Source organism: Ascaphus truei, unplaced genomic scaffold (assembly GCF_040206685.1).
Source record: "Ascaphus truei isolate aAscTru1 unplaced genomic scaffold, aAscTru1.hap1 HAP1_SCAFFOLD_451, whole genome shotgun sequence".
Classification (NCBI taxonomy): Eukaryota; Metazoa; Chordata; class Amphibia; order Anura; family Ascaphidae; genus Ascaphus; species Ascaphus truei.
This window is the reverse complement of record NW_027456782.1, coordinates 88,016-115,515: the sequence shown is the minus strand read 5'-3', so window position 1 is coordinate 115,515 and position 27,500 is coordinate 88,016. Positions and strand designations below refer to the sequence as shown.

Below are 27,500 nucleotides of genomic sequence, written 5' to 3'. Positions count from 1 at the left end.
GTCACGCCCCACGAACGCACTGTCATACCCCTCGCACTCTGTCACACCCCTCGCCCTCACTGTCACACCCTTCGCCTTCACTGTCACACCTCTCGCCCTCACTGTCACACCCCTCGCCCCCACTGTCACACCCCTCGCCAGCACTGTCACACCCCTCACACTCATTGTCACACCCCTAGCACTCTCTGTCAAACCCCTCGCACGCTCTGTCAAACACCTCGCCCTCACTGTCACACCCCTCGCCCCCACTGTCACACCCCTCGCCAGCACTCTCACGCCCCTCACACTCATTGTCACACCCCTAGCACTCTCTGTCAAACCCCTCGCACGCTCTGTCAAACACCTCGCACTCACTGTCACACACCTTGCACTCACTGTCACAACCCTCACAATCACTGTCACACCCCTCACACTCACACCCCTCACACTCACTGTCACACCCCTCGCACTCACTGTCCAACCCCTCGCACTCACTGTCACACTCCTCGCACTCACTGTCACACCCCTCGCACTCACTGTCATGCTCCTCGCACTCACTGTCACACCTCTCGCCCTCACTGTCACACCCCTTGCCCTCACTGTCACACCCCTCGCCATCACTGTCACACCCCTCACCCTCACTGTCACACCCCTCACCCTCACTGTCACACCACTCGCATTCTCTCTCACACCACTCTCACTCACTGTCACACCCCTCGCACTCTGTATCACCCCTCACACTCTCTGTCACAACCGTCGCACTCTGTCACACCCCTCACACTCACTCTCACACCCCTCACACTCATTGTCACACCCCTAGCACTTTCTGTCAAACCCCTCGCACGCTCTGTCAAACACCTCGCACTCACTGTCACACACCTTGCACTCACTGTCACACCCCTCACATTCACTGTCCCACCCCTCACACTCACTGTCACACCACTCGCATTCTCTCTCACACCACTCGCACTCACAGTCACGCTCCTCGCACTCACTGTCACACCCCTCGCACTCACTGTCACGCTGCTCGCACTCACTGTCACACCCCTCGTACTGACTGTCACACCCCTCGCACTCACTGTCACACCCCTCACCCTCTCTGTCACACCCCTTTCACTCACTGTCACACCCCTCACACTCACTGTCACACTCCTCTCACTCACTGTCCCACCCCTAACACTCACTGTCACACACCTCACACCCCTTTCACTCACTATCACATCCCTTTCACTCACTGTCACACCCCTTTCACTCACTGTCACACTCCTTTCACTCTCTGTCACACCCCTCACACCCCTCACACTCACTGTCCCACCCCTCACACTCACTGTCATGCCCCTCGGACTCACTGTCACACCCCTCGCACTCACTGTCCCACCCCTTGCACTCACTGTCACATCCCTCGCACTCTCACTGTCACGCCCCTCGCACTCTCACTGTCACGCCCCTTGCACTCTCACTGTCACGTCCCTCACACTCTCACTGTCACGTCCCTCGTACTCACTGTCACATCCCTCGCACTCACTGTCACATCCCTCGCACTCACTGTCCCACCCCTTGCACTCACTGTCACACCCCTCGCACTCACTGTCACGCACCTCACACTCACTGTCACACCCCTCACATTCTGTCTCTCTCTCTGTGCCCCCATATCTGTCTCTCCCTCTGTGCCCCCCCATATCAATCTCTCCCTCTGTGCCCCCCAATGTCTGTCTCTCCCTCTGTGCCCTCCATATCTGTCTCTCCCTCTGTGCCCCCCAATGTCTGTCTCTCCCTCTGTGCCCCCCAATGTCTGTCTCTCCCTCTGTGCCCCCCCCATATTTGTATCTCCCCCTGTGCCCCCCCATATCTGTATCTCCCTTTGTGCCCCCCCAAGTCTGTCTCTGTGCCCCCCATATCTGTATCTCCCCATGTGCCCCCCATATCTATCTCTCCCTTTGTGCCCCCCAATGTCTGTCTCTCTGTGCCCCTTATATCTGTCTCTCCCTCTGTGCCCCCCATATCTGTGTCTCCCTCTGTGTCCCCCCCATATCTGTCTCTCCCCCCGTGCCCCCATATCTGTCTCCCTCTGTTCCCCCCCCATATCTGTCTCTCCCCCTGTGCCCCCATATCTGTCTCTCCCTCTGTGCCCCCCATATCTGTCTCCTTCTGTGCCCCCCCCATATCTGTCTCTCACTCTGTGCCCCCCATATCTGTCTCTCCCTCTGTGCCCCCCATATCTGTCTCCTTCTGTGCCCCCCCCCATATCTATCTCTCACTCTGTGCCCCCCATTTCTGTCTCTCACTCTGTGCCCCCCCATATCTGTCTCTCACTCTGTGCCCCCCCATATCTGTCTCTCACTCTGTGCCCCCCATATCTATCTCTCTCTCTGTGCCCCCCATATCTGTCTCTCCCTCTGTGCCCCCCAATGTCTGTCTCTCCCTCTGTGCCCCCCATATCTGTCTCTCCCTCTGTGCCCCCCATATCTGTCTCTCCCTCTGTGCACCCCAATGTCTGTTTCTCCCTCTGTGCCCCCCAATGTCTGTCTCTCCCTCTGTGCCCCCCATTTCTGTCTCTCCCTCTGTGCCCCCCAATGTCTGTCTCTCCCTCTGTGCCCCCCATTTCTGTCTCTCCCTCTGTGCCCCCCATATCTGTCTCTCCCTCTGTGCCCCCCATATCTGTCTCTCCCTCTGTGCCCCCCCATATCTGTCTGGGGGACACTATTCTCGGGGGTCAGCGCCCTGTTACTGTGTCCGGCATTCTTCCTCTATAGTTAGAACATCAGGAGGTTACAGAGGAGCTGTCGGTGGGGGGGGACACTATCTCCAGGGATCAGTATCTCCTCACTCTGTGCACCACCTACCTCGGCCATACCTATTGGATTGGGGCTTCACCAGCGTCTCTCAGGTGGGCACGGTCCAACTATTGTCCAGAGTTTGTACTCCGAGTACTTGCCGGTCCTCTTCTGGTCAGAGAACACTCTCTGACCATTAGTATGGGCTCTATCTGTAAAGGGGTAAAGGGCACGTTCCCTGTCTGAAAACAATAAAGGTGACAAGGGGGGGGCGTGGCTATATATATATATATATATCCACCCCCGCCTGCGTATATATATATATCCACACCCCCGCCTGCATATATATATATATATATATCCACACCCCCGCCTGCATAGATATATATATATATATATATATATATATATATATATATATATATATATATATATATCCCATGCTTTCTGCAAGTCATCCTGTATCACATGATTGGGAGAGGGTAAATCTGTGTGACCCAAAACAGTTAACACTCTAGGGTCACTGTCACGGGAGACCAGGTCTTATCTACACATTAATACTGTGATTCTGCACTGAGCACACAAGATGAGTAAAATAAATTGTAATTTATTTCCTTTTAAGACAAACACACAATACTTCACAATATACACTCAAAAAACACTTACTGGGATGGGGGGAAACTAAATCAAATGTCCTTGGAATGAAACAAAGTCTCTGGGCACCCCAGCACGCATGCAAGTGGCTGCGCACAATGATCCGTGTAGCAGTTCCTGGCTATGGGGCGCAACTTGCCAGCCCTCTACACTACCGACACACTTTATTAAAGTGTGGCCGGTACCGCAAGCCGGGAGATTTCCCGGCTTGCTAGTGGCCGCCCCTCGGCGTGCCGCGCGTCATAGACGCGCGGTCACGCGTCTTCGGGAGCCTGCGCCCCCTGCACGCGCGTCCAGGGCTCCCCGATGGAGCCCTGGTGTCCCGCGATCGCGGGACGGCGGCAGGGGGTTCCGGGGGACCCGGCGGACCCGGCAGCGGTAGGGAGAGCGCCCCGATCGGAGGGCGCTCTTCCGCTGCTTCGGCGCGCGCCCGTCACCCTCGGGCGCGCGCCAGGCTACTGCTGCGGCCAAGAACGGGCAAATGCTCGAATAAACTTGGCCGCAGCAGTATCTCCCCAACAGGAAAAAGTTTGTTCAGTCCTTACAGGGTTCGTTCGGGAACACTTAGATCTAACGAATTCCAGAAGTGGGGGATGATCCATGGTTACGATATTATTAACCCCTCACACTCCGGAACCGCTGACGCTGGAACTTGGTCAAATCGTTGTTACATCAGGTGAATCTAACTGGGACTGGGCTGCAGGCATCTTTATAGGGTTACGGGTCCCATACCTAACATACACACCCAATCCCTTCCATGGGAACACTTTTTTCCCCTATCTCAGACTTGCCAGTAGTTCATAGCATGGGCAGAAGTGGCCTCCGGGTTTGCACAGAGCATGTGTCAACTTGACAGCTAAGCTACTTAGTATACTGGGTCCAACTTCTTACCTGGCGACAGTAAGTCTGGGATTTGGCTACCAAGTGTGACTGCCCCATACTGTGTACCAGGATCTGGTACTTGGGGAGATCCTGGCCACTCTAACACCTTGGCTCCCTGAGACTTTTCAACTCCGGCACTTTTCTAGGCATTGCAGCATTCACTTCGCAGGGGGCCCTTTGAAGTGTGGAGATGAAAGACCCTCAGCGCATTTACTTGGCATCGGGTACACATCAAACCTGGATACTGTATTTGCCTTTCGGAGGTCCACACAAAACCTTACCTTCTCACCTGGTTTAGGGACCAGGACTACTGGACTACACCATTCACTGCATGATTCCTCGATCACGCCAAGTTTCATATTTCTTGTACCTCCTCTACCAGAGCCTTACGGCTTTCAGGCAATATCTAAGGACGAGAATGTACTTTTACACGAGGTGCTGTTTCTATCACATGCAAAACTAAATTTGTCTGTCCTGGTAGCTCAGAAGAAACATCCCTGAATTGGTTAAATATCTCTAACAAGTCCCTTTTCTGTTTAGAGGTTAACTGGGTTTCCACAGGGATTTGATTGTCCCCACAGGTGTTCCTCTGTGGGGACTAAGGACCCAGATCCATTTCCTCTTCCACCGAGTGGATGAACAGAGAACTCTGCACCTTCCAAGGTGTCAGTAAGTTTAAATGGTAGATATGTTTACCCTTCCTGGGCCCTGGTTGAGAGATTTCATAGTCCATGTCACCCATGTGGCGGAGTACTTCAAATGGCCCCTGCCATTTTGCTAGGAGTTTGCTCTCACAACTAGGTAATAGTAACATCACCTGGTCCCCCGGTTGAAACACCCTCATGCAAGCATTTTGGTAATAATGTCTCTCCTGACTGTCTTGGGCTGATCTCAGATTCTCTCTTGCAAAATGGCCGACCATGTCTAGGCGGTTCCTAAGGTCTAAAACATATTGAAGGGCACTCTTAGAAGGGGGCCGCTGTTGCTCCCATAATTCCTTTAGGAGGTCTAGGATACCCCGGGGCTGGTGGCCATAGAGCAATTCAAATGGAGAGAATCCCGTGGAGGCCTGGGGAACTTCCCGCACTGCAAACAGCAGAAAGGGGAGAAGTTCATCCCAGGCTCTCTTCGAAGTATCTACAAACTTCCTTAACATACTCTTTAGAGTTCGATTAAACCTTTCCACCAATCCGTCAGTCTGTGGATGGTAGACCAACGTCCGAACAGACTTGACCTCTAGTAATTTCAAGACGTCCTGCTTAGCAGTTGCTGTTCTCAGGGGAAATGCCTCAGGGTACCTTTTTGCACAGTCAACTATCACCAGAATAATATAACAACTGTAAAGGAGAAAGAACCCCAATTGTGTAGCACACTCTCACTGAACTTGGATGATATGTGTCAATTGTAAAAATATAATTTATTAGATACAACTGATAATATAAAGGGCTTTAAAATAAACAATGCAGTGGCGCATTAGGGAACCAATAGTACTGTAATAACCCCGGATAAGGAGTGAATCCTGGATACAGTGTTATGGTATAAAGCTCTGTGCCTCGGTGTGTGACGCTATACAACCAACTATCAAAGAAGTGTGAAATACAAGATACGGGGGGAGGGGTGTGGAGAACGTACCAAGGACAAAATGCAAAAAGCTGATCTGGGTGTACCAATGGTTCACAGTAACGGGGATCTTCTAGGGGACCGGTGGGTGATACTATAACCACCTAATATAGAAATGGATCTGTGTGGTCCTGTGGTCTTGAACAACGGAGAAATAGTAGAACCGAGGAAGTGCTGGTTGACAACAAGTCCACGAAATGGCAGCAGCTAGATAGGTACAAATTAACCTGTAACGGTTAATAGAACAGTAGCGTGGAATACCAAAACGCGTGTGTGAGGGAGACCGCAGCATACCGACACACTGTACGGGACAGTATACAAAGTGTCCTGTGAGGGAGACCGCAGCATACCGACACACTGTATGGGACAGTATACAAAGTGTCCTGTGAGGGAGACCGCAGCATACCGACACACTGTACGGGACAGTATACAAAGTGTCCTGTGAGGGAGACCGCAGGATACCGACACACTGTATGGGACAGTATACAAAGTGTCCTGTGAGGGAGACCGCAGCATACCGACACACTGTACGGGACAGTATACAAAGTGTCCTATGAGGGAAACCGCAGCATACCGACACACTGTACGGGACAGTATACAAAGTGTCCTGTGAGGGAGACCGCAGCATACCGACACACTGTACGGGACAGTATACAAAGTGTCCTGTGAGGGAGACCGCAGGATACCGACACACTGTACGGGACAGTATACAAAGTGTCCTGTGAGGGAGACCGCAGCATACCGACACACTGTACGGGACAGTATACAAAGTGTCCTGTGAGGGAGACCGCAGCATACCGACACACTGTACGGGACAGTATACAAAGTGTCCTGTGAGGGAGACCGCAGCATACCGACACACTGTACGGGACAGTATACAAAGTGTCCTATGAGGGAGACCGCAGCATACCGACACACTGTACGGGACAGTATACAAAGTGTCCTGTGAGGGAGACCGCAGCATACCGACACACTGTACGGGACAGTATACAAAGTGTCCTGTGAGGGAGACCGCAGGATACCGACACACTGTACGGGACAGTATACAAAGTGTCCTGTGAGGGTGACCGCAGCATACCGACACACTGTACGGGACAGTATACAAAGTGTCCTGTGAGGGAGACCGCAGGTTACCGACACACTGTACGGGACAGTATACAAAGTGTCCTGTGAGGGAGACCGCAGCATACCGACACACTGTACGGGACAGTGCATAAAAAAGAAACACAAGCAAAACAAAAACCTGCTCACCTGAGCAATAACTTAACTAAGGTTTTCCCTGACTGGGGTTGGAGCGGCTTATCCACTTCCAACAACAAAAATAAGGAACTTTGCAGTTTTAGAAAAAAGGAGTAGAATGGTTTAACCTGTTTGGGGAGAGGCGTTTCCCCTCTCTGCTTCCAGCAGCCTTCCTGCCTCCAGGCTCTTGGGGAGAGGGAAGAGGAACCAGGAAATCAGCCTTAAATACCTGATTTCTAACTAGCAGGACAGGTGACAGAAATCAGGCAGCAGACAAACTCTGGTCTGGATCCCTCATCCCTCAGTTCCAGCACTTGCCAAACTGTGGGATGGAGTGCATGCATTCTGAGGCTGCACTTTTCAGCCTAAACAGGATAGAAACTGTTCAGTATCCTGGGAGCCCTATATATGGAATTTATTACCATCCCCTGGTTTCTGTCACATATCCTCCCCCCCAGCTCAGACCTCGAGGGATGAGCGACCATGGATATTAGGGAGTGCATCCTTGACAACCCGTCAGCATTGCCATGTTTGTGCCCTGACCTGTGTTCCACAGAAAATTTAAAGGGTTGTAGGCTTAGGAACCACCTGGTCACTCTAGCATTCTTTTCTCTGTTTTGACACATCCAGGTGAGGGGTGCATGATCTGTGACCAACCGGAATTTTCTCCCCAACAGATAGTATTTGAGCGTCTCTACAGCCCACTTTATTGCGAGACACTCTTTCTCGACTATGGAGTAATTTTTCTCCTGGGGATTTAGTTTCCTACTTAAATAAAGGATGGGGTGCTCCTCCCCTTGAGACTCCTGGGAGAGTACCGCGCCCAGCCCTACCTCAGATGCGTCGGTTTGGACTAAAAGCTCTTTAGAGAAGTCAGGTGTGACCAACACTGGTTGGGCACAGAGAGCTTCTTTCAGGCTTCTAAAGGCCTGTTCGGTTTCGGGGGACCACTTTACCATTAGCGGTCCTCTTGCTTTTGTGAGGTCCGTTAGTGGGGTTGCCTTAGTTGCAAAATTGGGAATAAACCTTCTATAGTAGCCAATTAATCCCAAAAAGGTCCTTACTTGTATTTTTGTAACTGGCCTTGGCCAATTTTGTATCGCCTCTAATTTGAGTGTTTGGGGTTTGAGTAAACCTCTACCAATAGAATACCCCAGATACTTGGCTGCCTCCAGATCAATAGTGCATTTAGCGGGGTTAGCTGTTAGTCCAGCAGACCGAACTGCGTCAAGCACAGCTTGGACCTTTGGAAGGTGGGATTGCCAATCTTCACTATGGATTACCACATCATCCAGGTAGGTGGCAGCATACCGAGCATGTGGTTTTAACATTTTATCCATCATTCTTTGGAATGTGGCGGGAGCTCCATGTAAGCCAAAAGGCAGCACCTTATACTGAAAGAGGCCGTCTGGGGTTGAGAAGGCTGTCTTCTTTCTTTTGCACTTTCTGTGAGGGGAACCTGCCAGTACCCTTTTGTTAGGTCTAGGGTCGTGAGATATCGGGCTTTGCCCAGTCTCTCTACCAGTTCATCAATCCTGGGCATAGGATAAGTATCAAATTTTGACACAGCGTTTAGTTTACGGTAGTCATTGTAAAACCTTGTTGTACCGTCTGGCTTTGGGACTAAAACTATAGGGCTGTTCCACCCACTTTGGGATTCCTCAATTACGCCTAGTTTTAGCATTTTTTTAACCTCTAAACTTATAGCCTCTCTTTTGGCCTCTGGGATTCGGTACGGTTTAAGGTTAACTCGGACCCCCGGTTCAGAGACTAGGTCATGTTCAATTACGCTAGTTCTACCTGGCTGTGTAGAGAAGACTTCTTTGTTTCTTCTCACTAAATTCTGGACCTCTCGTTTCTGATGAACGGACAGGGTTTCAGCTATGCTAACCTCTGGGTCAGTTTCTTGATTCTCTGACGGACCTGGGGGTACTAGGGTTAACAAGACTTCTCTATCTTTCCAGGGCTTAAGTAGGTTTATATGGTAAATTTGCTCAGGTTTCCTCCTACCTGGCTGTCTCACCTTGTAATTTACTTCTCCCACTCTTTCCAAGACCTCATATGGCCCATGTCACTTAGCAAGGAATTTACTCTCTACGGTGGGAACCAGAACTAGCACCCTATCGCCTGGAAAAAAAATTCTGACCCTAGCACCCTTATTATACGTATTCCTCTGTGCTTCTTGAGCTTTTTCCATGTGTTTCCTCACTATAGGTAGGACTGCAGCTATACAGTCCTGCATCTGGGCAACATGTTCTATTACACTTCTATATGGGGTAACCTCGTGTTCCCAAGTCTCTTTGGCTATATCCAGTAAGCCCCTTGGGTGTCGGCCATACAATAGTTCAAACGGGGAGAAGCCTGTGGATGATTGGGGAACCTCCCTAATGGCAAATAACAGGTATGGTAACAAACAATCCCAGTTTTTCCCATCCTTATCGACCGCCCGGCGTAACATGCTCTTTAAGGTTTTATTGAATCGTTCCACTAAACCATCTGTTTGTGGATGATAGACTGAGGTTCTGAGATACAGCATTTTTAGGAGTTTACATAACTCTTTTGTTACTTGGGACATAAACGGTGTTCCCTGGTCAGTTAAGATCTCTTTAGGAATTCTGACCCGGGTAAACAGGACTATTAACTCTTTTGCTATGTTTTTAGCAAAGGTGCTACGTAGGGGAATTGCCTCCGGATATCGGGTGGCATAATCTAATAAAACAAAAAGAGATACCGGCGCCTAATATGTCCAATTAGGTGGAATCCTGAATGTCCAGGATTCCACCTAATTGGACATATTAGGCGCCGGTATCTCTTTTTGTTTTATGCTATTGTTCTGATTGTACTATCAGATTTTTCCTAGGCTGCCTAGCTTGCCACTAGAGTTCACCCCCACAATAGGGTATATTGTTTATATTTCATTAGCGCTATTCTACATCACCTTTTTCCTTTTCTCTTGGCATAATCTAATATTACCAATATATGCTGATGTCCCCTAACAGACTTTATTAGGGGTCCTACTAGATCCATAGCAATCCAGTCAAATGGTACATCTATTATGGGAAGGGGTACCAATGGGCTACGATACGCTTTGAACGGGGCGGTGATCTGACATTCTGGGCATGAGGAGCAATAATTTGTCATTTCTGCCAGAACCCCAGGCCAATAGAAGCTTCGGAGAACCTTTTCTTTTGTCTTTTCCACCCCTAGGTGTCCCCCCAATGGATGACTATGTGCGAGGTGTAATACTACATTACGGAATGTCCGTGGTACCAACAATAGTTTAGTTGTAACTGATTTCCTTTTATCAACCCGATATACTAAGTCATTCTCTACCTCGGAGTAGGGGTAGGCAAGTGACCTATCTGGTTGGCCAGGAGTACTATTCAGGTCCCGTATATTCCCCCTTGCTTCCGCTAATGTGGGGTCTTCCCACTGGGCCTTCTTTTTTTTTGTTTCAAATGGTTTTATTAGGCATTGATACAACAGTAATCGTAATACAAACAACAGTGCCTAATCCAAATACATTTTTACATTTTTTTGGGGAACAAAGTGACAACCTAAATTGTTGTAGTGAGGGGATGCCTTCATAGAGGGAAGGCAGTAGGGGGGTGGGGAGGGGGGGGGAAGTGGATCCCCACCCTGGCTGTCGGGGTCTCGGTCCAGGTAGATGCGAGAATGTTAGCTCCATGAGTCTCTTGTCCCTCTCTGGGGGGAGTGAGTCTCTACCTGACTGGGACGGGTTGCCTTTCTCTAGTAAGAAGTATCCATGGCTCCTATACCTTGTAAAATTTGAATAGGTTTTGTCTCAGGGTAGCCGTTAGCTTCTCCATGAGCATCACCTTACTGATTCTCCTTTTTATCGTTCTTGTAGCTGGTGTAGTTGTTTTCTTCCAGGAGGCCGCAATTTCACATCTAGCCGCGGTAAGAATAAAGGAGATTAATTTCCTAGTTGGGCGGTCAATTCCGGGCATTGGCCTAGCCAGTAGGAAGGTCAGTGGTTCGATAGGTAATACCAGGTCGGTGACCTCTTTTATCAAAATTTGGACCTTGGTCCAGTACTTCACAATTTCTGGACATGTCCACCAGATGTGGACCATGTCCCCTCTATGACTACAGCCTCTCCAACATAGATCTGATGCCCGGGGGTAGATCTTGTTTAAACGTGCTGGGGTAAGATACCAGAAATACAGGATTTTATAAATGTTCTCCTTTATTGTAGTGCACAGGGAAGTTTCTGAGGCTGCCTGCCAGATTTCTTCCCATTTCTCTCTTTCTACAGTAATATTCAGGTCTGCCGCCCATTTGAGCATGTAGTCGTGTTGTGACGGGGCCGTTGATTTCTCTAGCTCAACATAAATTTCCGAAATGAGACCTTTTTGATGGGTATCGGTTTTGCACAGATATTCAAATTTGGTGAGAGAAGGGAATTCTGGAAGTGGGCATGTTTTCCGAATAAAATGCCTGATTTGGAGGTATTTAAACGTGTCCAATTCTCTAATGTTGTATTTGGCCCGTAGATCTTGATAGCTCAGGAGCTTCCCAAGGCTTAAGAGATCGGCAATTGCACCAATTCCCCTTGCTCTTAATTGGTTGAACAGCTTAGATCCACATCCCGGGGGGAATTTTGGGTTATTGAGGATGGGCGTCAACTGGGAACTGGGTGAGGACAGGCCATATCTATTCTTACATTTAGCCCAGACTTCCCATGTGTGTAGCGAGGCCTTTAATTTAGGTTATGGGATTGTCTGTCTCCTCTGTCCAGGCTCCAGAGGCAGGCTAACAGAGAAGGCATTTTGGCATAATGACTCTATTCTTACCCAGCAACAAAGGGCCGGGTCTGTATTCCACATTACTGCCTGTTTTAGTTGGGCGGCTAGGTAATATTTGTGTATATCTGGTACGCCCATACCCCCCCTGGATCTTGATGCCAGCAGGACCGATCTCGCGACTCTGGGTCTCTTACCCTGCCAGATAAAATGCAACAGCCTATTTTGAATATTTTTCAGATCAGTGCCAGGGATATGCACCAGGAGTGTTTGGAAAAAAGTATAACAATCTTGGGAGTATGTTCATCTTGACGGATATCATCCTCCCGATCCATGAAATCTGGTAACCTTCCCACTGATCTAGATCTTTTTTGATCTTTTCCCAGAGCGTTGGATAATTGTCCCGATATAGAGCTTGATAATGTCTTGACACATTAACTCCCAGGTATTTAATGTATGAAGAGCACCATCTATAGCTAAAATTTAATTTAAGTAGTTTTACTGTACTTCGGGTTCTGGGAGACTAAGATTTAAAGCCTCTGATTTGTCGCTGTTAATTTTATATCCTGATATCTTTCCAAAATCCGTCAGTTCCTTTTGAAGGTTAGGAAGGGAAGTTTGGGGTTTAATCAAAGTTAGAATGATATCATCAGCGAATAGGGAAATTTTATAATTTATTTTTCCAATAGTAATACCCTGTATGTTCGGATTGTTTCGTATTTTGGTCGCTAGTGGTTCGATCGTGAGGGCAAAGAGGAGGGGGGACAGGGGGCAACCTTGCCGTGTTCCATTTTTGATATGGAACCTCTCAGAGATTCCGCCTGGAAGTCTCACCGTGGCAGACGGATTCTGATAGAGCGCCCGGACTCCCTGTAAAAATGAGTATCTGAAGCCGAATTTTATCAATGTTTGGTCTAAGAATAGCCAGTCAATTCTGTCAAATGCCTTGTCTGCATCCAGGCTCAGTAACATTGCTTTTGATCCTGTCATATGAACATGGTCGACTATATTAATTATTTTACGGGTATTGTCTGAGGCCTGACGACCCGAGACAAACCCGACCTGGTCTGTATGTATTAGTCTAGGTAGAATGGGATTGAGTCTGTTCGCCAGTATCTTGCTATACAATTTGAGATCATTGTTCAACAATGAGATTGGCCTATAGCTTCCGCATTGAGTTGGGTCCTTCCCTTCTTTGTGTATTATGGCAAGATTAGCAGTCGACATTGATGGTGGGATAGGACTCCTTCTAAAAACGAGTTGAACAAGTTCAATAAGTGGGTGGACAGTACGGGTAGGAATTTCTTATAGTAGACATTTGTAAAACCATCAGGGCCCGTCGTTTTGGAAGTTTTTGATGCCTTTACAGCTGCCGTCAATTCTTCTATCGTTATTTTAGCATTCAGCCTAGCATTTTCCTCCTCTGTTAGGGAGGGAAGCGCACAATCGTCTAAATAATCTGTAATAGGCGTTAGGTCAGTGATGCTTGGGTTAGCAGAACGAGCCCTTAGATTATATAATTTAGTGTAGAATTTAGTGAATTCTTCTGCTATTTTTTTCTCGTTGTATAGTATCTCACCAGAGCCATTCTTGATCGCCGTTATTTGTTACCTTTTTTGTACTCCTCTTAACTTGCTAGCAAGAAGTCTATCGGCCTTATTCCCTTTGTCATAGTACCTCTGACCCGTCCATTTGAGAGCATTTTCTACATTTTCCAATTGAATCTCTCTCAAATCGTTTCTAGCAGTTGTCAGCTGTTTGTAGATTTTCCGAGAGGGATTGGTTTTGTGCTGCTGCTCTAATTTGATAATGTTGTCTGTGAGCTCTTTGATTAGTCTGATTTTAGCTTTCTTCCTGTGGGAGGCAATTGAGATAAAATTTCCTCGAATTGTCGCCTTATGGGCTTCCCACAGGATTGCTGGACACGAGACCCCACTGGGCCTTCTTAAAACTCCCAGGACTGACCTCTAGGTCAGCGAAGGTCATACCCTGTTCTGGGATGGTAAGCGCCTGTTCAACATCTTGATTTGGGGTATTCCCTACCAAGGTGGCCATGGGAAAGGGAATTTTACAGCACTCTTCCTCTTTCCCCTTTTTATTTGGGCCCTCGTCAACCTCCATTTCTGAAAAAGGGAAAGGATTTGTTTCTTCTGTTACTTCTTTATGGTCCGCTATTGAACTCTGGGCGCTATTCTGAGCGGGGGACCACATTTTTAGAAAATGGGGACAGTCAGTCCCTATTAACACATCATGTGCCAGTTTGGGTACTATACCCACTTTGAAATCTAAAGAACCAAACTCTGTTTCAATAAGAACATCAACAGTGGAATATTTGTGATTATCCCCATGTATACAACAAATTGCCACTCTATGTGGCCTGTTTACCTGTTTCTTCCCAATAGGCAACAGGTATTCGGACACTAGTGTAACCATACTCCCAGAGTCAAGTAGTGCCCGAACCCTCTTACCATTTACCTTTACAAATGCCCAGAGATTGTTATTCAAGGGGTCCTCTGGGCTAGGGCCCATACATTGAGACCACAACGAATAAGGTTCAACGCTGTTTCATTGCATTGGTTCAGTATTTAGTGGGCAGACTTTCGCTGTGTGGCCCCTCTCATAACAATTAACACATTTAGGTACATAGTCTGTGTCCCACTTAGAGCCCTTTTTCGGCTCTCCATGTTGGCTGTTGCCCTTAGTTTGTGAGCCACTGTTGCTGGTGCTGTGTGAAGGTGGTCGCCGCTCTTCAGCGCCCCTTAACCCCGGTACCCTTTTACCGTCTCTGGAAGTGTCCTGGAACCTTGGGTAGTGGGGATGCTCCATGACTGTGGGTTGCAGGTGCTCTTCTGCTGCATTGTACCTTTCTACGAGGGCCACAAGCTCGTCTGCATTGTGGGGGTCACTCTGACTGACCCAACGGCGTAGGGCAGAGGGAAGTTTCCTCAAGAACTGGTCCATGACCAACCGTTCCACGATATGGCTTGCTGAGTTGATCTCGGGTTGTAGCCACTTCCGAGCGAGGTGGATGAGGTCATACATCTGGGATCGGGTGGCTTTATCCACCGTGAAGGACCATGCGTGGAACCTTTGGGCGCGAACGGCCATGGTTACGCCGAGGCGGGCGAGGATCTTTAACTTCAATTTTGTATAGACGTTAGCTTTGGCTGGCTCTAGATCAAGTAAGCCTTCTGGGGTTCGCCGCTTAAGAAGGGTGCGATCAGACTGGCCCACTCAGCTTCTGGCCAACCCTCTCTCTGTGCCGTGCATTCAAAAGTGAGAAGATAGGCTTCAACATCATCCGAGGGCCCCATCTTCTGAAGGTAGTGGCTTGCCCTGGTCATTTTCGGGACTGCGCCTGCCTCTGCCAGTGGAGTCTTAATGATAGTCCCTCTCAGGATCTCGAGTTCCTGCTGTATGCTCTGGGCGAACCGTTGTTGCTCCTCTCTCAGCAAGCGGTTTGTCTCTTGCAGGGCTGCATTTGCGTTTTGCAGGGCTGTATTCGTCTGTTGCTTCTTTGCATTAGCCTCTTGCAGGGCTGCATTCGCCTGTTACTGGGTTTCATTCGTCTCTTTCTGGGCAGCGACATTGCGTACCAGCGCACTCACCACGTCTTCCATCTTGTTTGGAAAAAAAAAACCTTTTTTTTTTTTTAAGTTCTTTAACCCGCAGACCTTTTAGTGTTCTGCCCGCATTCTCCACCATATGTGACAAACGGCTTACTCCGGGACTCCGCCATCTGTCCGGGACTGTTAGAACACGGTCTTTTAGGGTAGGTTAAATGACGAGGCGTCACGTACTGTTCCTTTAAACAGGCTACTGCCTGGTTTATTCAGTCCCAGGCACTGAGACTGCCACACGGAATACAAAATAATACAAACAAAACCCTGCTCGCCTGAGCAATAACTTAACTAAGGTTTTCCCTGACTGGGGTTGGAGCGGCTTATCCACTTCCAACAACAAAAATAAGGAACTTTGCAGTTTTAGAAAAAAGGAACAGAATGATTTAACCTGTTTGGGGAGAGGCGTTTCCCCTCTCTGCTTCCAGCAGCCTTCCTGCCTCCAGGCTCTTGGGGAGAGGGAAGTGGAACCAGGAAATCAGCCTTAAATACCTGATTTCTAACTAGCAGGACAGGTGACAGAGATCAGGCAGCAGACAAACTCTGGTCTGGATCCCTCACCCCTCAGTTCCAGCACTGGCCAAACTGTGGGATGGAGTGCATGCATTCTGACGCTGCACTTTTCAGCCTAAACAGGATAGAAACTGTTCAGTATCCTGGGAGCCCTATATATGGAATTTATTACCATCCCCTGGTTTCTGCACAACGGATATAAAGATAGATACACATACACGGATATAAAGATAGATACACATACTGTACACGGATATAAAGATAGATACACATACACGGATGTAAAGATAGATACACATACTGTACACGGATATAAAGATAGATACACATACACGGATATAAAGATAGATACACATACTGTACACGGATATAAAGATAGATACACATACACGGATATAAAGATAGATACACATACACGGATATAAAGATAGATACACATATACGGATAGATTACACATCCGATGAGCAAATGATATATCTATATATATAAAACTGAAAGTTTGGTTGTGTGTGGGTTTGTGAGGTTGCTCATTGGTTGTGGCGGCTCACGTGCTTGGCAGCGGTTCATGCTGTGATTGGCCTGCGGGGTGGGGTGACGTCAGAAACACAAATACACATGCCCTCACCCTCACAGTCTCCTCACACCGCATCCTGAGCCGCACCGCACCTCACCTCCAGCCGCCCCGCCGACTCATAACCTCTACCCTCCCGCGTCCCCCCCCCATGCTCCCCCCCTCCACCCTCCCACGTCCCCCTCCCAGGCTCCCCCCCGCATCCCCCCCGCTCCCAATGTGGGACGGAGGGGAAGCGCCAGCACCGCTTCCCCCGCGCGCCTCCAGTCACAGACCGGCACTCTCGCCCCTCACTCGCCAGGCACTGTCACCCACCCACCGCCTCCCACCCACCCAGTCACTGTCTCCCACCCACCCAGTCACTGCCTAACACCCACCCACCCAGTCACTAAGTCACTGCCTCCCACCCACCCAGTCACTGATGTCACTAACCCACCCAGTCACTGCCTCCCAGTCACTGCCTCCCAGTCACTGCCTATAGTCACTGCCTCCCACCCATCCACCCAGACACTGCCTAAGTCACTGCCTCCCACCCACCCATCCACCCAGTCACTGCCTCCCACCCATCCACCCAGACACTGCCAACCCAGTCACTGCCTAAGTCACTGCCTCCCACCCATCCACTGCCAACCCAGTCACTGCCTAAGTCACTGCCTATAGTCACTGCCTCCCACCCATCCACCCAGACACTGCCTCCCACCCACCCATCCACCCAGTCACTGCCTCCCACCCATCCACCCAGACACTGCCTCCCACCCACCCACCCATCCACCCAGTCACTGCCTCACACCCATCCCCCCAGACACTGCTAAGACACTGCCTCCCACCCATCCACCCAGACACTGAGTTCCACCCAAGTCACTGCCTCCCACCCATCCACCCAGTCACTGCCTAATTCACTGCCTCCCACCCAGTCACTGCCTCCCACCCACCCAGTCACTGCCTCCCACCCATCCACCCAGACACTGCCTAAGTCACTGCCTCTCACCCACCCAGACACTGCCTAAGTCACTGCCTCCCACCCAGACACTGCCTCCCACCCACCCAGTCACTGCCTCCCACCCAGTCACTGCCTCCCACCCATCCACCCAGTCACTGCCTCACACCCACCCACCCAGTCACTGCAACACCCACCCACCCAGTCACTGCCTAAAGTCACTGCCTCCCACCCATCCACCCAGACACTGCCTCCCACCCACCCAGTCACTGCCTCCCACCCAGTCACTGCCTCACACCCACCCACCCAGTCACTGCAACACCCACCCACCCAGTCACTGCCTAAAGTCACTGCCTCCCACCCATCCACCCAGACACTGCCTCCCACCCACCCAGTCACTGCCTCCCACCCAGTCACTGCCTCCCACCCATCCACCCAGTCACTGCCTCACACCCACCCACCCAGTCACTGCAACACCCACCCACCCAGTCACTGCCTAAAGTCACTGCCTCCCACCCATCCACCCAGACACTGCCTCCCACCCACCCAGTCACTGCCTCCCACCCAGTCACTGCCTAAGTCACTGCCTCCCACCCATCCACCCAGTCACTGCCTCCCACCCAGTCATTGCCTCCCACCCAGTCACTGTCTCCCACCCAGTAACTGCCTCCCACCCAGTCACTGCCTCCCACCCAGTCACTGCCTCCCACCCATGCACCCAGTAACTGCCTCCCACCCAGTCACTGCCTCCCACCCAGTCACTGCCTCCCACCCATCCACCCAGTCACTGCCTCCCACCCAAGTCACTGCCTCCCACCCATCCACCCAGTCACTGCCTCCCACCCAGTCACTGCCTCCCACCCAGTCACTGCCTCCCACCCATCCACCCAGACACTGCCTCGCACCCTCCCACCCATCCACCCAGTCACTGCCTCCCACCCAGTCACTGCCTCCCACCCAGTCACTGCCTCCCACCCATCCACCCAGTCACTGCCTGGAGTTGTGAAGGGGGGGAACGCAGCTGTGAAGGGGGGGTAGCGGAGTGAGAGGGGGAGCGGGAGAATTCAATCCTGGGCAACGCGGGGTATATCAGCTAGTAATTGATCGATATATCTGTTTGTAGAAATGTGCGCGTTTCTCTTTGGCCAGGACACAGGCGCGCGTAACACGGAACGGATAAAGTATAATCTTTCCTCGCCGGGGAGCGGCAGGTCGTGTCCCAGCACCGGGGGGGTTCCTGCGCTGAACCCCCGGGAATAGGGGAAGTGACCCTCCAACGCGGCAAGAGATAAAAGATTTATATTAACCAATTAGAGGAATTCAATAGGACGATGTGTGATTCATTAGTATTGTACAGGGATCTGGCAGGGAAGGGGTTAATCACTACACGGCGGGTCTCTGACAGGGAAGGGGTTAATCATTGCTCTGTGGGTCTCTGGCAGGAAAGGGGTTATTCATTGGTCAACAGGGATCTGGCAGGGAAGGGGTTAATCATTGCTCTGCAGTCTCTGGCAGGGAAGCGGTTCATTATTAGTCTGTGCATCTTTGGCAGGTACGGGGTTAATCATTTACTGGTCCGTACAGAAATAGCAGTCTATGTATACAGTAGGGTGCTAAATATGAGTCTGTCCCTCCCCCCGCAGGGTGACACAGTGACACAGAAGGGAGCTATGAGCCTGTCCCTCCCCCCGCAGGGTGACACAGTGACACAGACAGAAGGGAGCTATGAGACTGTCCCTCCCCCGCAGGGTGACACAGTGACACAGACAGAAGGGAGCTATGAGCCTGTCCCTCCCCCCGTAGGGTGACACAGTGACACAGAAGGGAGCTATGAGCCTGTCCCTCCCCCCGCAGGGTGACACAGTGACACAGACAGAAGGGAGCTATGAGCCTGTCCCTCCCCCCGCAGGGTGACACAGTGACACAGACAGAAGGGAGCTATGAGTCTGTCCCTCCCCCCGCAGGGTGACACAGACAGAAGGGAGCTATGAGACTGTCCCTCCCCCCGCAGGGTGACAGTGACACAGAAGGGAGCTATGAGCCTGTCCCTCCCCCCGCAGGGTGACACAGACAGAAGGGAGCTATGAGCCTGTCCCTTCCCCCGCAGGGTGACACAGTGACACAGACAGAAGGGAGCTATGAGACTGTCCCTCCCCCCGCAGGGTGACACAGTGACACAGACAGAAGGGAGCTATGAGTCTGTCCCTCCCCCCGCAGGGTGACACAGTGACACAGACAGAAGGGAGCTATGAGCCTGTCCCTCCCCCCGCAGGGTGACACAGTGACACAGAAGGGAGCTATGAGCCTGTCCCTCCCCCCGCAGGGTGACACAGACAGAAGGGAGCTATGAGCCTGTCCCTCCCCCCGCAGGGTGACACAGTGACACAGACAGAAGTGTCCCCAGTTTATATCCCCTACAAACCCTTTATTATTGTACCCCATACACACCCCTCTTCTTCGCCCGCCTCCCATGTAAGTGTCAGTAACTCTACTCTGTTCCTCCGCAGGATGGCTCAGTCTGACCTCTGAGGTCCCACACAGACCCATCACCTCCCAGCCTGGTGTGTGAGAACGATGCTGCTCCCAGGCCTGTGCCTGCTCCTGATGTCCTCTCCCTGCTCCTCCTTTCTGGGAACCCTGGAGTTACACATTGATGAGGAGCAGCCGGCCGGCACCATCATCGGTGACATCAGTGCTGGATTGCCGCCGGGCTCCGGCGGGCACATGTTCTTCATCTCCGCACAGGAGGGCAGCGGGGTAAGCAGCGACCTGGAAATTGATGAGCACACAGGCATCATCAAGACAGCGCGGGTCCTGGACCGTGAGCAGCGCAACCTTTACAGCTTCATCGCAGTCACTCCGGAAGGGGTGACTGTAGAGGTGGACATCCATGTGGATGACATCAACGACCACTCCCCCACCTTCCCCAGGGAGCAGATGGAGCTGGGCATCCCTGAGCACACACCCCTGGGCACACGCTACCCACTGGAGCCAGCAGTGGACGCTGACAGTGGAGTGCTGGGGACACAGGGGTACCTGATCCGCAGCAGAGATCCCATGGAGATGTTCCAGCTAGACACTCGCAGAGCATCCAATGGGGTCCTCTCCCTGGAGCTGGTGGTAAATTCGGAGCTGGACCGCGAAAACCAGTCCTCCTACACACTGACCCTGGAAGCCTATGATGGCGGATCTCCCAGCCGCAGCTCCCAGATGAGACTGCACGTGTCCATCCTAGACATTAATGACCATGCCCCAGCCTTTAACCAGAGCCGCTATCAGACACATATCTCAGAGAGCCTCCAGCCAGGGGCCAGCGTCCTGCAGGTCTATGCTACTGATGCTGACCAGGGCCCTAACGGTGAGGTGACATATGAGATCAATCGCCGGCAGAGCGACCCTGAAGGCTTCTTCACCATCCACCCACGCTCTGGGCTCATCCGACTAAGCAAGCCACTGGATTACGAGACACGTAAAGCCCACGAGCTGGTAGTCCAGGCCCGGGATGGAGCGGGGCAACCAGAGGTGGGCACAGCATTTGTGTCCATCCAGGTGAGGGACTCCAACGACAACCAACCAAGCATGACGATCATCTTCCTGAGCGAGGATGGTGCCCCGCGTGTATCTGAAGGGGCTGCACCGGGGCAGTACGTGGCCCGCATCTCTGTGTCAGACCCTGACTACGGGGAACATCCAGATGTGGACGTGACTCTGGAGGGGGGAGAGGGCAAGTTTGCGTTGACCACCAAAGACAGCATCATCTACCTCATCTGTGTGGACAAGCTGCTGGACCGCGAGGTACAAGACTCCTACCGTCTCAGGGTGCTGGCCACAGACACTGGGACCCCACCACTGCGGGCAGAGTCCTCCTTCGTGTTGGAGGTGACTGACATTAATGATAACCCACCAGTGTTTGACCGGCAGGAGTACAGCCACACCGTGCCTGAATCAGTGCATCCTGGGAGCTTCCTGCTGCAAGTAACTGCCCGGGACAAGGACCAAGGAACAAACGGGGAGATAAGGTACAGTCTCCTGCCAACACCCTGGTTCCACATCCACCCAGACACTGGAGTAGTCACCACAGCAGCCCCACTGGATTATGAGCGGGACCCCCAGCCCAGGCTGACGGTGGTGGCGTCAGACCGAGGGCAGCCGGCTCTGTCCTCCACGGCCTTGGTGACGGTTCATCTGCTGGACGTAAATGATAATGAGCCCATCTTCTCCAACCCAGTCTATAACGCCACGCTGAGCGAAGGGACGGCACGGGGGAGCTGCTTCCTGCAGGTGAGGACCGAGGGGGGGAAAGGGATGCTCACATGCACAGGAGATCAAGGAGGAGAGTCAATGGATGAGCAAGGACAGAGAGACAGAGAGACAGAGGCAGAGAGAGGAAGAGAGGCATGAGGTGAGGCAGAGACACGAGGAGAGACACGAGGAGAGGCAGAGAGACACGAGGAGAGACAGAAAGACCGAAAGGCACGAGGAGAGGCAGAGAGACACAAGGAAAGGCAGAGACACGAGGAGAGGCAGAGAGACATGAGGAGAGGCAGGGAGACACGAGGAGAGGCAGAGAGACACGAGGAGAGGCAGAGAGACACGAGGAGAGGCAGAGAGACACGAGGAGAGGCAGAGAGACACGAGGAGAGGCAGGTAGACACGAGGAGAGGCAGAGAGACACGAGGAGAGGCAGAGAGACACGAGGAGAGGCAGAGAGACACGAGGAGAGGCAGAGAGACACGAGGAGAGGCAGAGAGACACGAGGAGAGGCAGAGAGACCGAAAGACACGAAGAGAGGCAGAGAGACAGAGGCAGAGAGAGGAAGAGAGGCATGAGGAGAGGCAGAGACACGAGGAGAGACACGAGGAGAGGCAGAGAGACACGAGGAGAGACAGAAAGACCGAGAGATGAGGAGAGACACGAGGAGAGGCAGAGACACAGTGGCATACTGTAAGGAGAGGCAGAGAGACACAAGGAGAGGCAGAGAGACACAAGGAAAGACAGAGACATGAGGAGAGACACGAGGAGAGGCAGAGACACGAGGAGAGGCAGAGACACAAGGAGAGGCAGAGAGACACGAGGAGAGGCAGAGAGACACGAGGAGAGGCAGAGAGACACGAGGAGAGGCAGAGAGACACGAGGAGAGGCAGAGAGACACGAGGAGAGGCAGAGAGACACGAGGAGAGGCAGAGAGACACGAGGAGAGGCAGAGAGACACGAGGAGAGGCAGGGAGACACGAGGAGAGGCAGAGAGACACGAGGAGAGGCAGAGAGACACGAGGAGAGGCAGAGAGACACGAGGAGAGGCAGAGAGACACGAGGAGAGGCAGAGAGACACGAGGAGAGGCAGAGAGACACGAGGAGAGGCAGAGAGACACGAGGAGAGGCAGAGAGACACGAGGAGAGGCAGAGACACACGAGGACAGGCAGAGAGACACGAGGAGAGGCAGAGAGACACGAGGACAGGCAGAGAGACACGAGGAGAGACAGAGAGACATGAGGAAAGGCATAGAGAGACTCTCTGTGCAGGGTCCTGTATTTAGTGAGTGTGAGTGAGTACTCAGGGTGTGGAACAGAAGTGAGGTGCTCTGCTAGTACTCTCTGTGCTGGGACCTGTATTTAGTGAGTGTGAGTGTGTACTTGGGGTGTGGAAGAGAAGTGAGGTACTCTGCTAGTACTCTCTGTGCTGGGACCTGTATTTTGTGAGTTTGTGTGTGTATTGGGGTGTGGAACAGCGGTGAGGTCCTCTGCGCAGGGACCTGTATTTAGTGAGTGTGTACTTGGGGTGAGATTCTCTGTGAGTACTCTCTGCAGGGACTTGTATTTAGTGAGTGTGAGTGTGTACTGGGGTGTGGAACAGAGGTGAGGTACTCTGCTAGTACTCTCTGTGCAGGAACCTGTATTTAGTGAGTGTGCGTGTGTACTTGGGTTGTGGATAAGAGGTGAGATTCTCTGCTAGTACTCTCGGTGCAGGGACCTGTATTTAGTGAGTGTGAGTGTGTACTTGGGGTGTGGATAAGACGTGAGACTCTCTGCTAGTACTCTCTGTGCAGTGAGTATTTAGTGAGTGTGAGTGTGTACTCAGGGTGTGGAACAGAGGTGAGATTCCCTGACAGTACTCTCTGTGCATGGACCTGTATTTAGTGAGTGTGAGTGTGTACTCAGGGTGTGGAACAGAGGCGATGTTCTCTGCTAGTACTCTTTGTGCAGGGACCTGTATTTAGTGAGTGTGAGTGTGTACTTGGGGTGTGGATAAGAGGTGAGGTACTCTGCTAGTACTCTCTGTGCAGGGACCTGTATTTAGTGAGTGTGAGTGTGTACTCAGGGTGTGAAACAGAGGTGAGATTCTCTGCTAGTACTCTGTGCAGGGACCTGTATTTAGTGAGTGTGAATGTGTACTTGGGGTGTGGAACAGAGGTGAGGTACTCTGCTAGTACTCTCTGTGCCAGGACCTGTATTTAGTGAGTGTGAGTGTGAACTTGGGGTGTGGATAAGAGGTGAGGTACTCTGCTAGTACTCTCTGTGCAGGGACCTGTATTTAGTGAGTGTGAGTGTGTACTCAGGGTTTGAACAGAGGTGAGATTCTCTGCTAGTACTCTCTGTGTGGGGACCTGTATTTAGTGAGTGTGAGTGTGTACTCAGGGTGTGAAACAGAGGTGAGATTCTCTACTAGTTCTCTGTGCAGGGACCTGTATTTAGTGAGTGTGAATGTATACTTGGGGTGTGGAACAGAGGTGAGGTACTCTGCTAGTACTCTCTGTGCAGGGATCTGTATTTAGTGGGTGTAAGTGTGTACTCAGGGTGTGGAACAGAGGTGAGGTACTGTGCTAGTAATCTGTGCAGGGACCTGTACATTTAGTGAGTGTGAACTCAGGGTGTGGAACAGAGGTGAGTACTCTGCTAGTTCTCTCTGTGCAGGGACCTGTATTTAGTGAGTGTGAGTGTGTACTCAGATTGTGGATAAGAGGTGAAGTACTCTGCTCGTACTCTCTGTGCAGGGACCTGTATTGTGTGAGTGTGTACTCACAGTGTGGAACAGAAGTGAGATTCCCTGCTAGTACTCTCTGTGCAGGGACCTGTATTTAGTGAGTGTGAGTGTGTAATCAGGGTTTGGAACAGAGGTGAGATTCTCTGCTAATACTCTGTGCAGGGACTTGTATTTAGTGAGTGTGAGTGTGAACTTGGGGTGTGGATAAGAGGTTATGTACTCTGCTAGTACTTTCTGTGCAGGGACCTGTATTTAGTGAGTGTGAGTGTGAACTTGGGGTGTGGATAAGAGGAGAGGTACTCTGCTAGTACTCTCTGTGCAGGGACCTGTATTTAGTGAGTGTGAGTGTGTACTCAGATTGTGGAACAGAGGTGAGGTAATCTGCTAGTACTCTATGTGCAGGGATCTGTATTTAGTGGGTGTGAGTGTGTACTCAGGGTGTGGAACAGAGGTGAGGTACTGTGCTAGTAATCTGTGCAGGGACCTGTACATTTAGTGAGTGTGAACTCAGGGTGTGGAACAGAGGTGAGTACTCTGCTAGTTCTCTCTGTGTAGGGACCTGTATTTAGTGAGTGTGAGTGTGTACTCAGATTGTGGATAAGAGGTGAAGTACTCTGCTCGTACTCTCTGTGCAGGGACCTGTATTGTGTGAGTGTGTACTCACAGTGTGGAACAGAAGTGAGATTCCCTGCTAGTACTCTCTGTGCAGGGACCTGTATTTAGTGAGTGTGAGTGTGTAATCAGGGTTTGGAACAGAGGTGAGATTCTCTGCTAATACTCTGTGCAGGGACTTGTATTTAGTGAGTGTGAGTGTGAACTTGGGGTGTGGATAAGAGGTGAGTACTCTGCTAGTACTTTCTGTGCAGGGACCTGTATTTAGTGAGTGTGAACTTGGGGTGTGGATAAGAGGTGAGGTACTCTGCTAGTACTCTCTGTGCAGGGACCTGTATTTAGTGAGTGTGAGTGTGTACTCAGGGTGTGGAACAGAGGTGAGGTACTGTGCTAGTACTCTCTGCAGGCACCTGTATTTAGTGAGTGTGAGTGTGTACTTGGGGTGTGGATAAGAGGTGAGGTACTCTGCTAGTTCTCTCTGTGCAGGGACCTGTATTTAGTGAGTGTGAGTATGTACTCAGGGTGTGGAACAGAGGTTAGGTACTCTGCTAGTACTCTCTGTGCCGGGACCTGTATTTAGTGAGGGTGAGTGTGAACTTGGGGTGTGGATAAGAGGTTATGTACTTTGCTAGTACTTTCTGTGCAGGGACCTGTATTTAGTGAGTGTGAACTTGGGGTGTGGATAAGAGGTGAGGTACTCTGCTAGTACTCTCTGTGCAGGGATCTGTATTTAGTGAGTGTGAGTGTGTACTCTGGGTGTGGAACAGAGGTGAGCTACTGTTCTAGTACTCTGTGCAGGGACCTGTAAATTTAGTGAGTGTGAACTCAGGGTGTGGAACAGAGGTGAGTACTCTGCTAGTTCTCTCTGTGCAGGGACCTGTATTTAGTGAGTGTGAGTGTGTACTCAGGATGTGGATAAGAGGTGAAGTACTCTGCTCATACTCTCTGTGCAGGGACCTGTATTTAGTGAGTGGGAGTGTGTACTTGGTGTGGGGATAAGAGGTGAGGTACTCTGCTAGTTCTCTCTGTGCAGGGACCTGTATTTAGTGAGTGTGCACTCAGGGTGTGGAACAGTGTTTAGGTACTCTGCTAGTACTCTCTGTGCAGGGACCTGTATTTGTTGAGTGTGTACTCAGGGTGTGGAACAGAGGTGAGATTCTCTGCTAGTACTCTCTGTGCAGGGACCTGTATTTAGTGAGTGTGAGTGTGTACTGGGGCGTGGATAAGAGGTGAGGTACTCTGCTAGTACTCTGTGCAGGGACCTGTATTTAGTGAGTGTGAGTATGTACTCAGGGTGTGGAACAGAGGTTAGGTACTCTGCTAGTACTCTCTGTGCCGGGACCTGTATTTAGTGAGTGTGAGTGTGAACTTGGGGTGTGGATAAGAGGTTATGTACTCTGCTAGTACTTTCTGTGCAGGGACCTGTATTTAGTGAGTGTGAACTTGGGATGTGGATAAGAGGTGAGGTACTCTGCTAGTTCTCTCTATGCAGGCACCTGTATTTAGTGAGTGTGAGTGTGTACTTGGGGTGTGGATAAGAGGTGAGGTACTCTGCTAGTACTCTCTGTGCAGGGATCTGTATTTAGTGAGTGTGAGTGTGTACTCTGGGTGTGGAACAGAGGTGAGCTACTGTTCTAGTACTCTGTGCAGGGACCTGTAAATTTAGTGAGTGTGAACTCAGGGTGTGGAACAGAGGTGAGTACTCTGCTAGTTCTCTCTGTGCAGGGACCTGTATTTAGTGAGTGTGAGTGTGTACTCAGGATGTGGATAAGAGGTGAAGTACTCTGCTCATACTCTCTGTGCAGGGACCTGTATTTAGTGAGTGGGAGTGTGTACTTGGTGTGGGGATAAGAGGTGAGGTACTCTGCTAGTTCTCTCTGTGCAGGGACCTGTATTTAGTGAGTGTGCACTCAGGGTGTGGAACAGTGTTTAGGTACTCTGCTAGTACTCTCTGTGCAGGGACCTGTATTTGTTGAGTGTGTACTCAGGGTGTGGAACAGAGGTGAGATTCTCTGCTAGTACTCTCTGTGCAGGGACCTGTATTTAGTGAGTGTGAGTGTGTACTGGGGCGTGGATAAGAGGTGAGGTACTCTGCTAGTACTCTGTGCAGGGACCTGTATTTAGTGAGTGTGAGTATGTACTCAGGGTGTGGAACAGAGGTTAGGTACTCTGCTAGTACTCTCTGTGCCGGGACCTGTATTTAGTGAGTGTGAGTGTGAACTTGGGGTGTGGATAAGAGGTTATGTACTCTGCTAGTACTTTCTGTGCAGGGACCTGTATTTAGTGAGTGTGAACTTGGGATGTGGATAAGAGGTGAGGTACTCTGCTAGTTCTCTCTATGCAGGCACCT

At 51.0% G+C, this 27,500-nt stretch overlaps 1 protein-coding gene across 1 annotated transcript in view; it reads left to right on the top strand.

The window, feature by feature from the left end:
- Positions 1 to 27,500, top strand: part of DCHS1 (dachsous cadherin-related 1) — a gene marked incomplete at its 3' end in the record, with an annotated part of 108,016 nt that overhangs the window by 6,923 nt on the left and 73,593 nt on the right. The window contains exon 2 of the mRNA XM_075584112.1: positions 20,064 to 21,837. Within this exon, the coding sequence (XP_075440227.1) occupies positions 20,131 to 21,837 (1,707 nt within the window). The remainder of the gene's footprint in view (positions 1 to 20,063; positions 21,838 to 27,500) is intronic.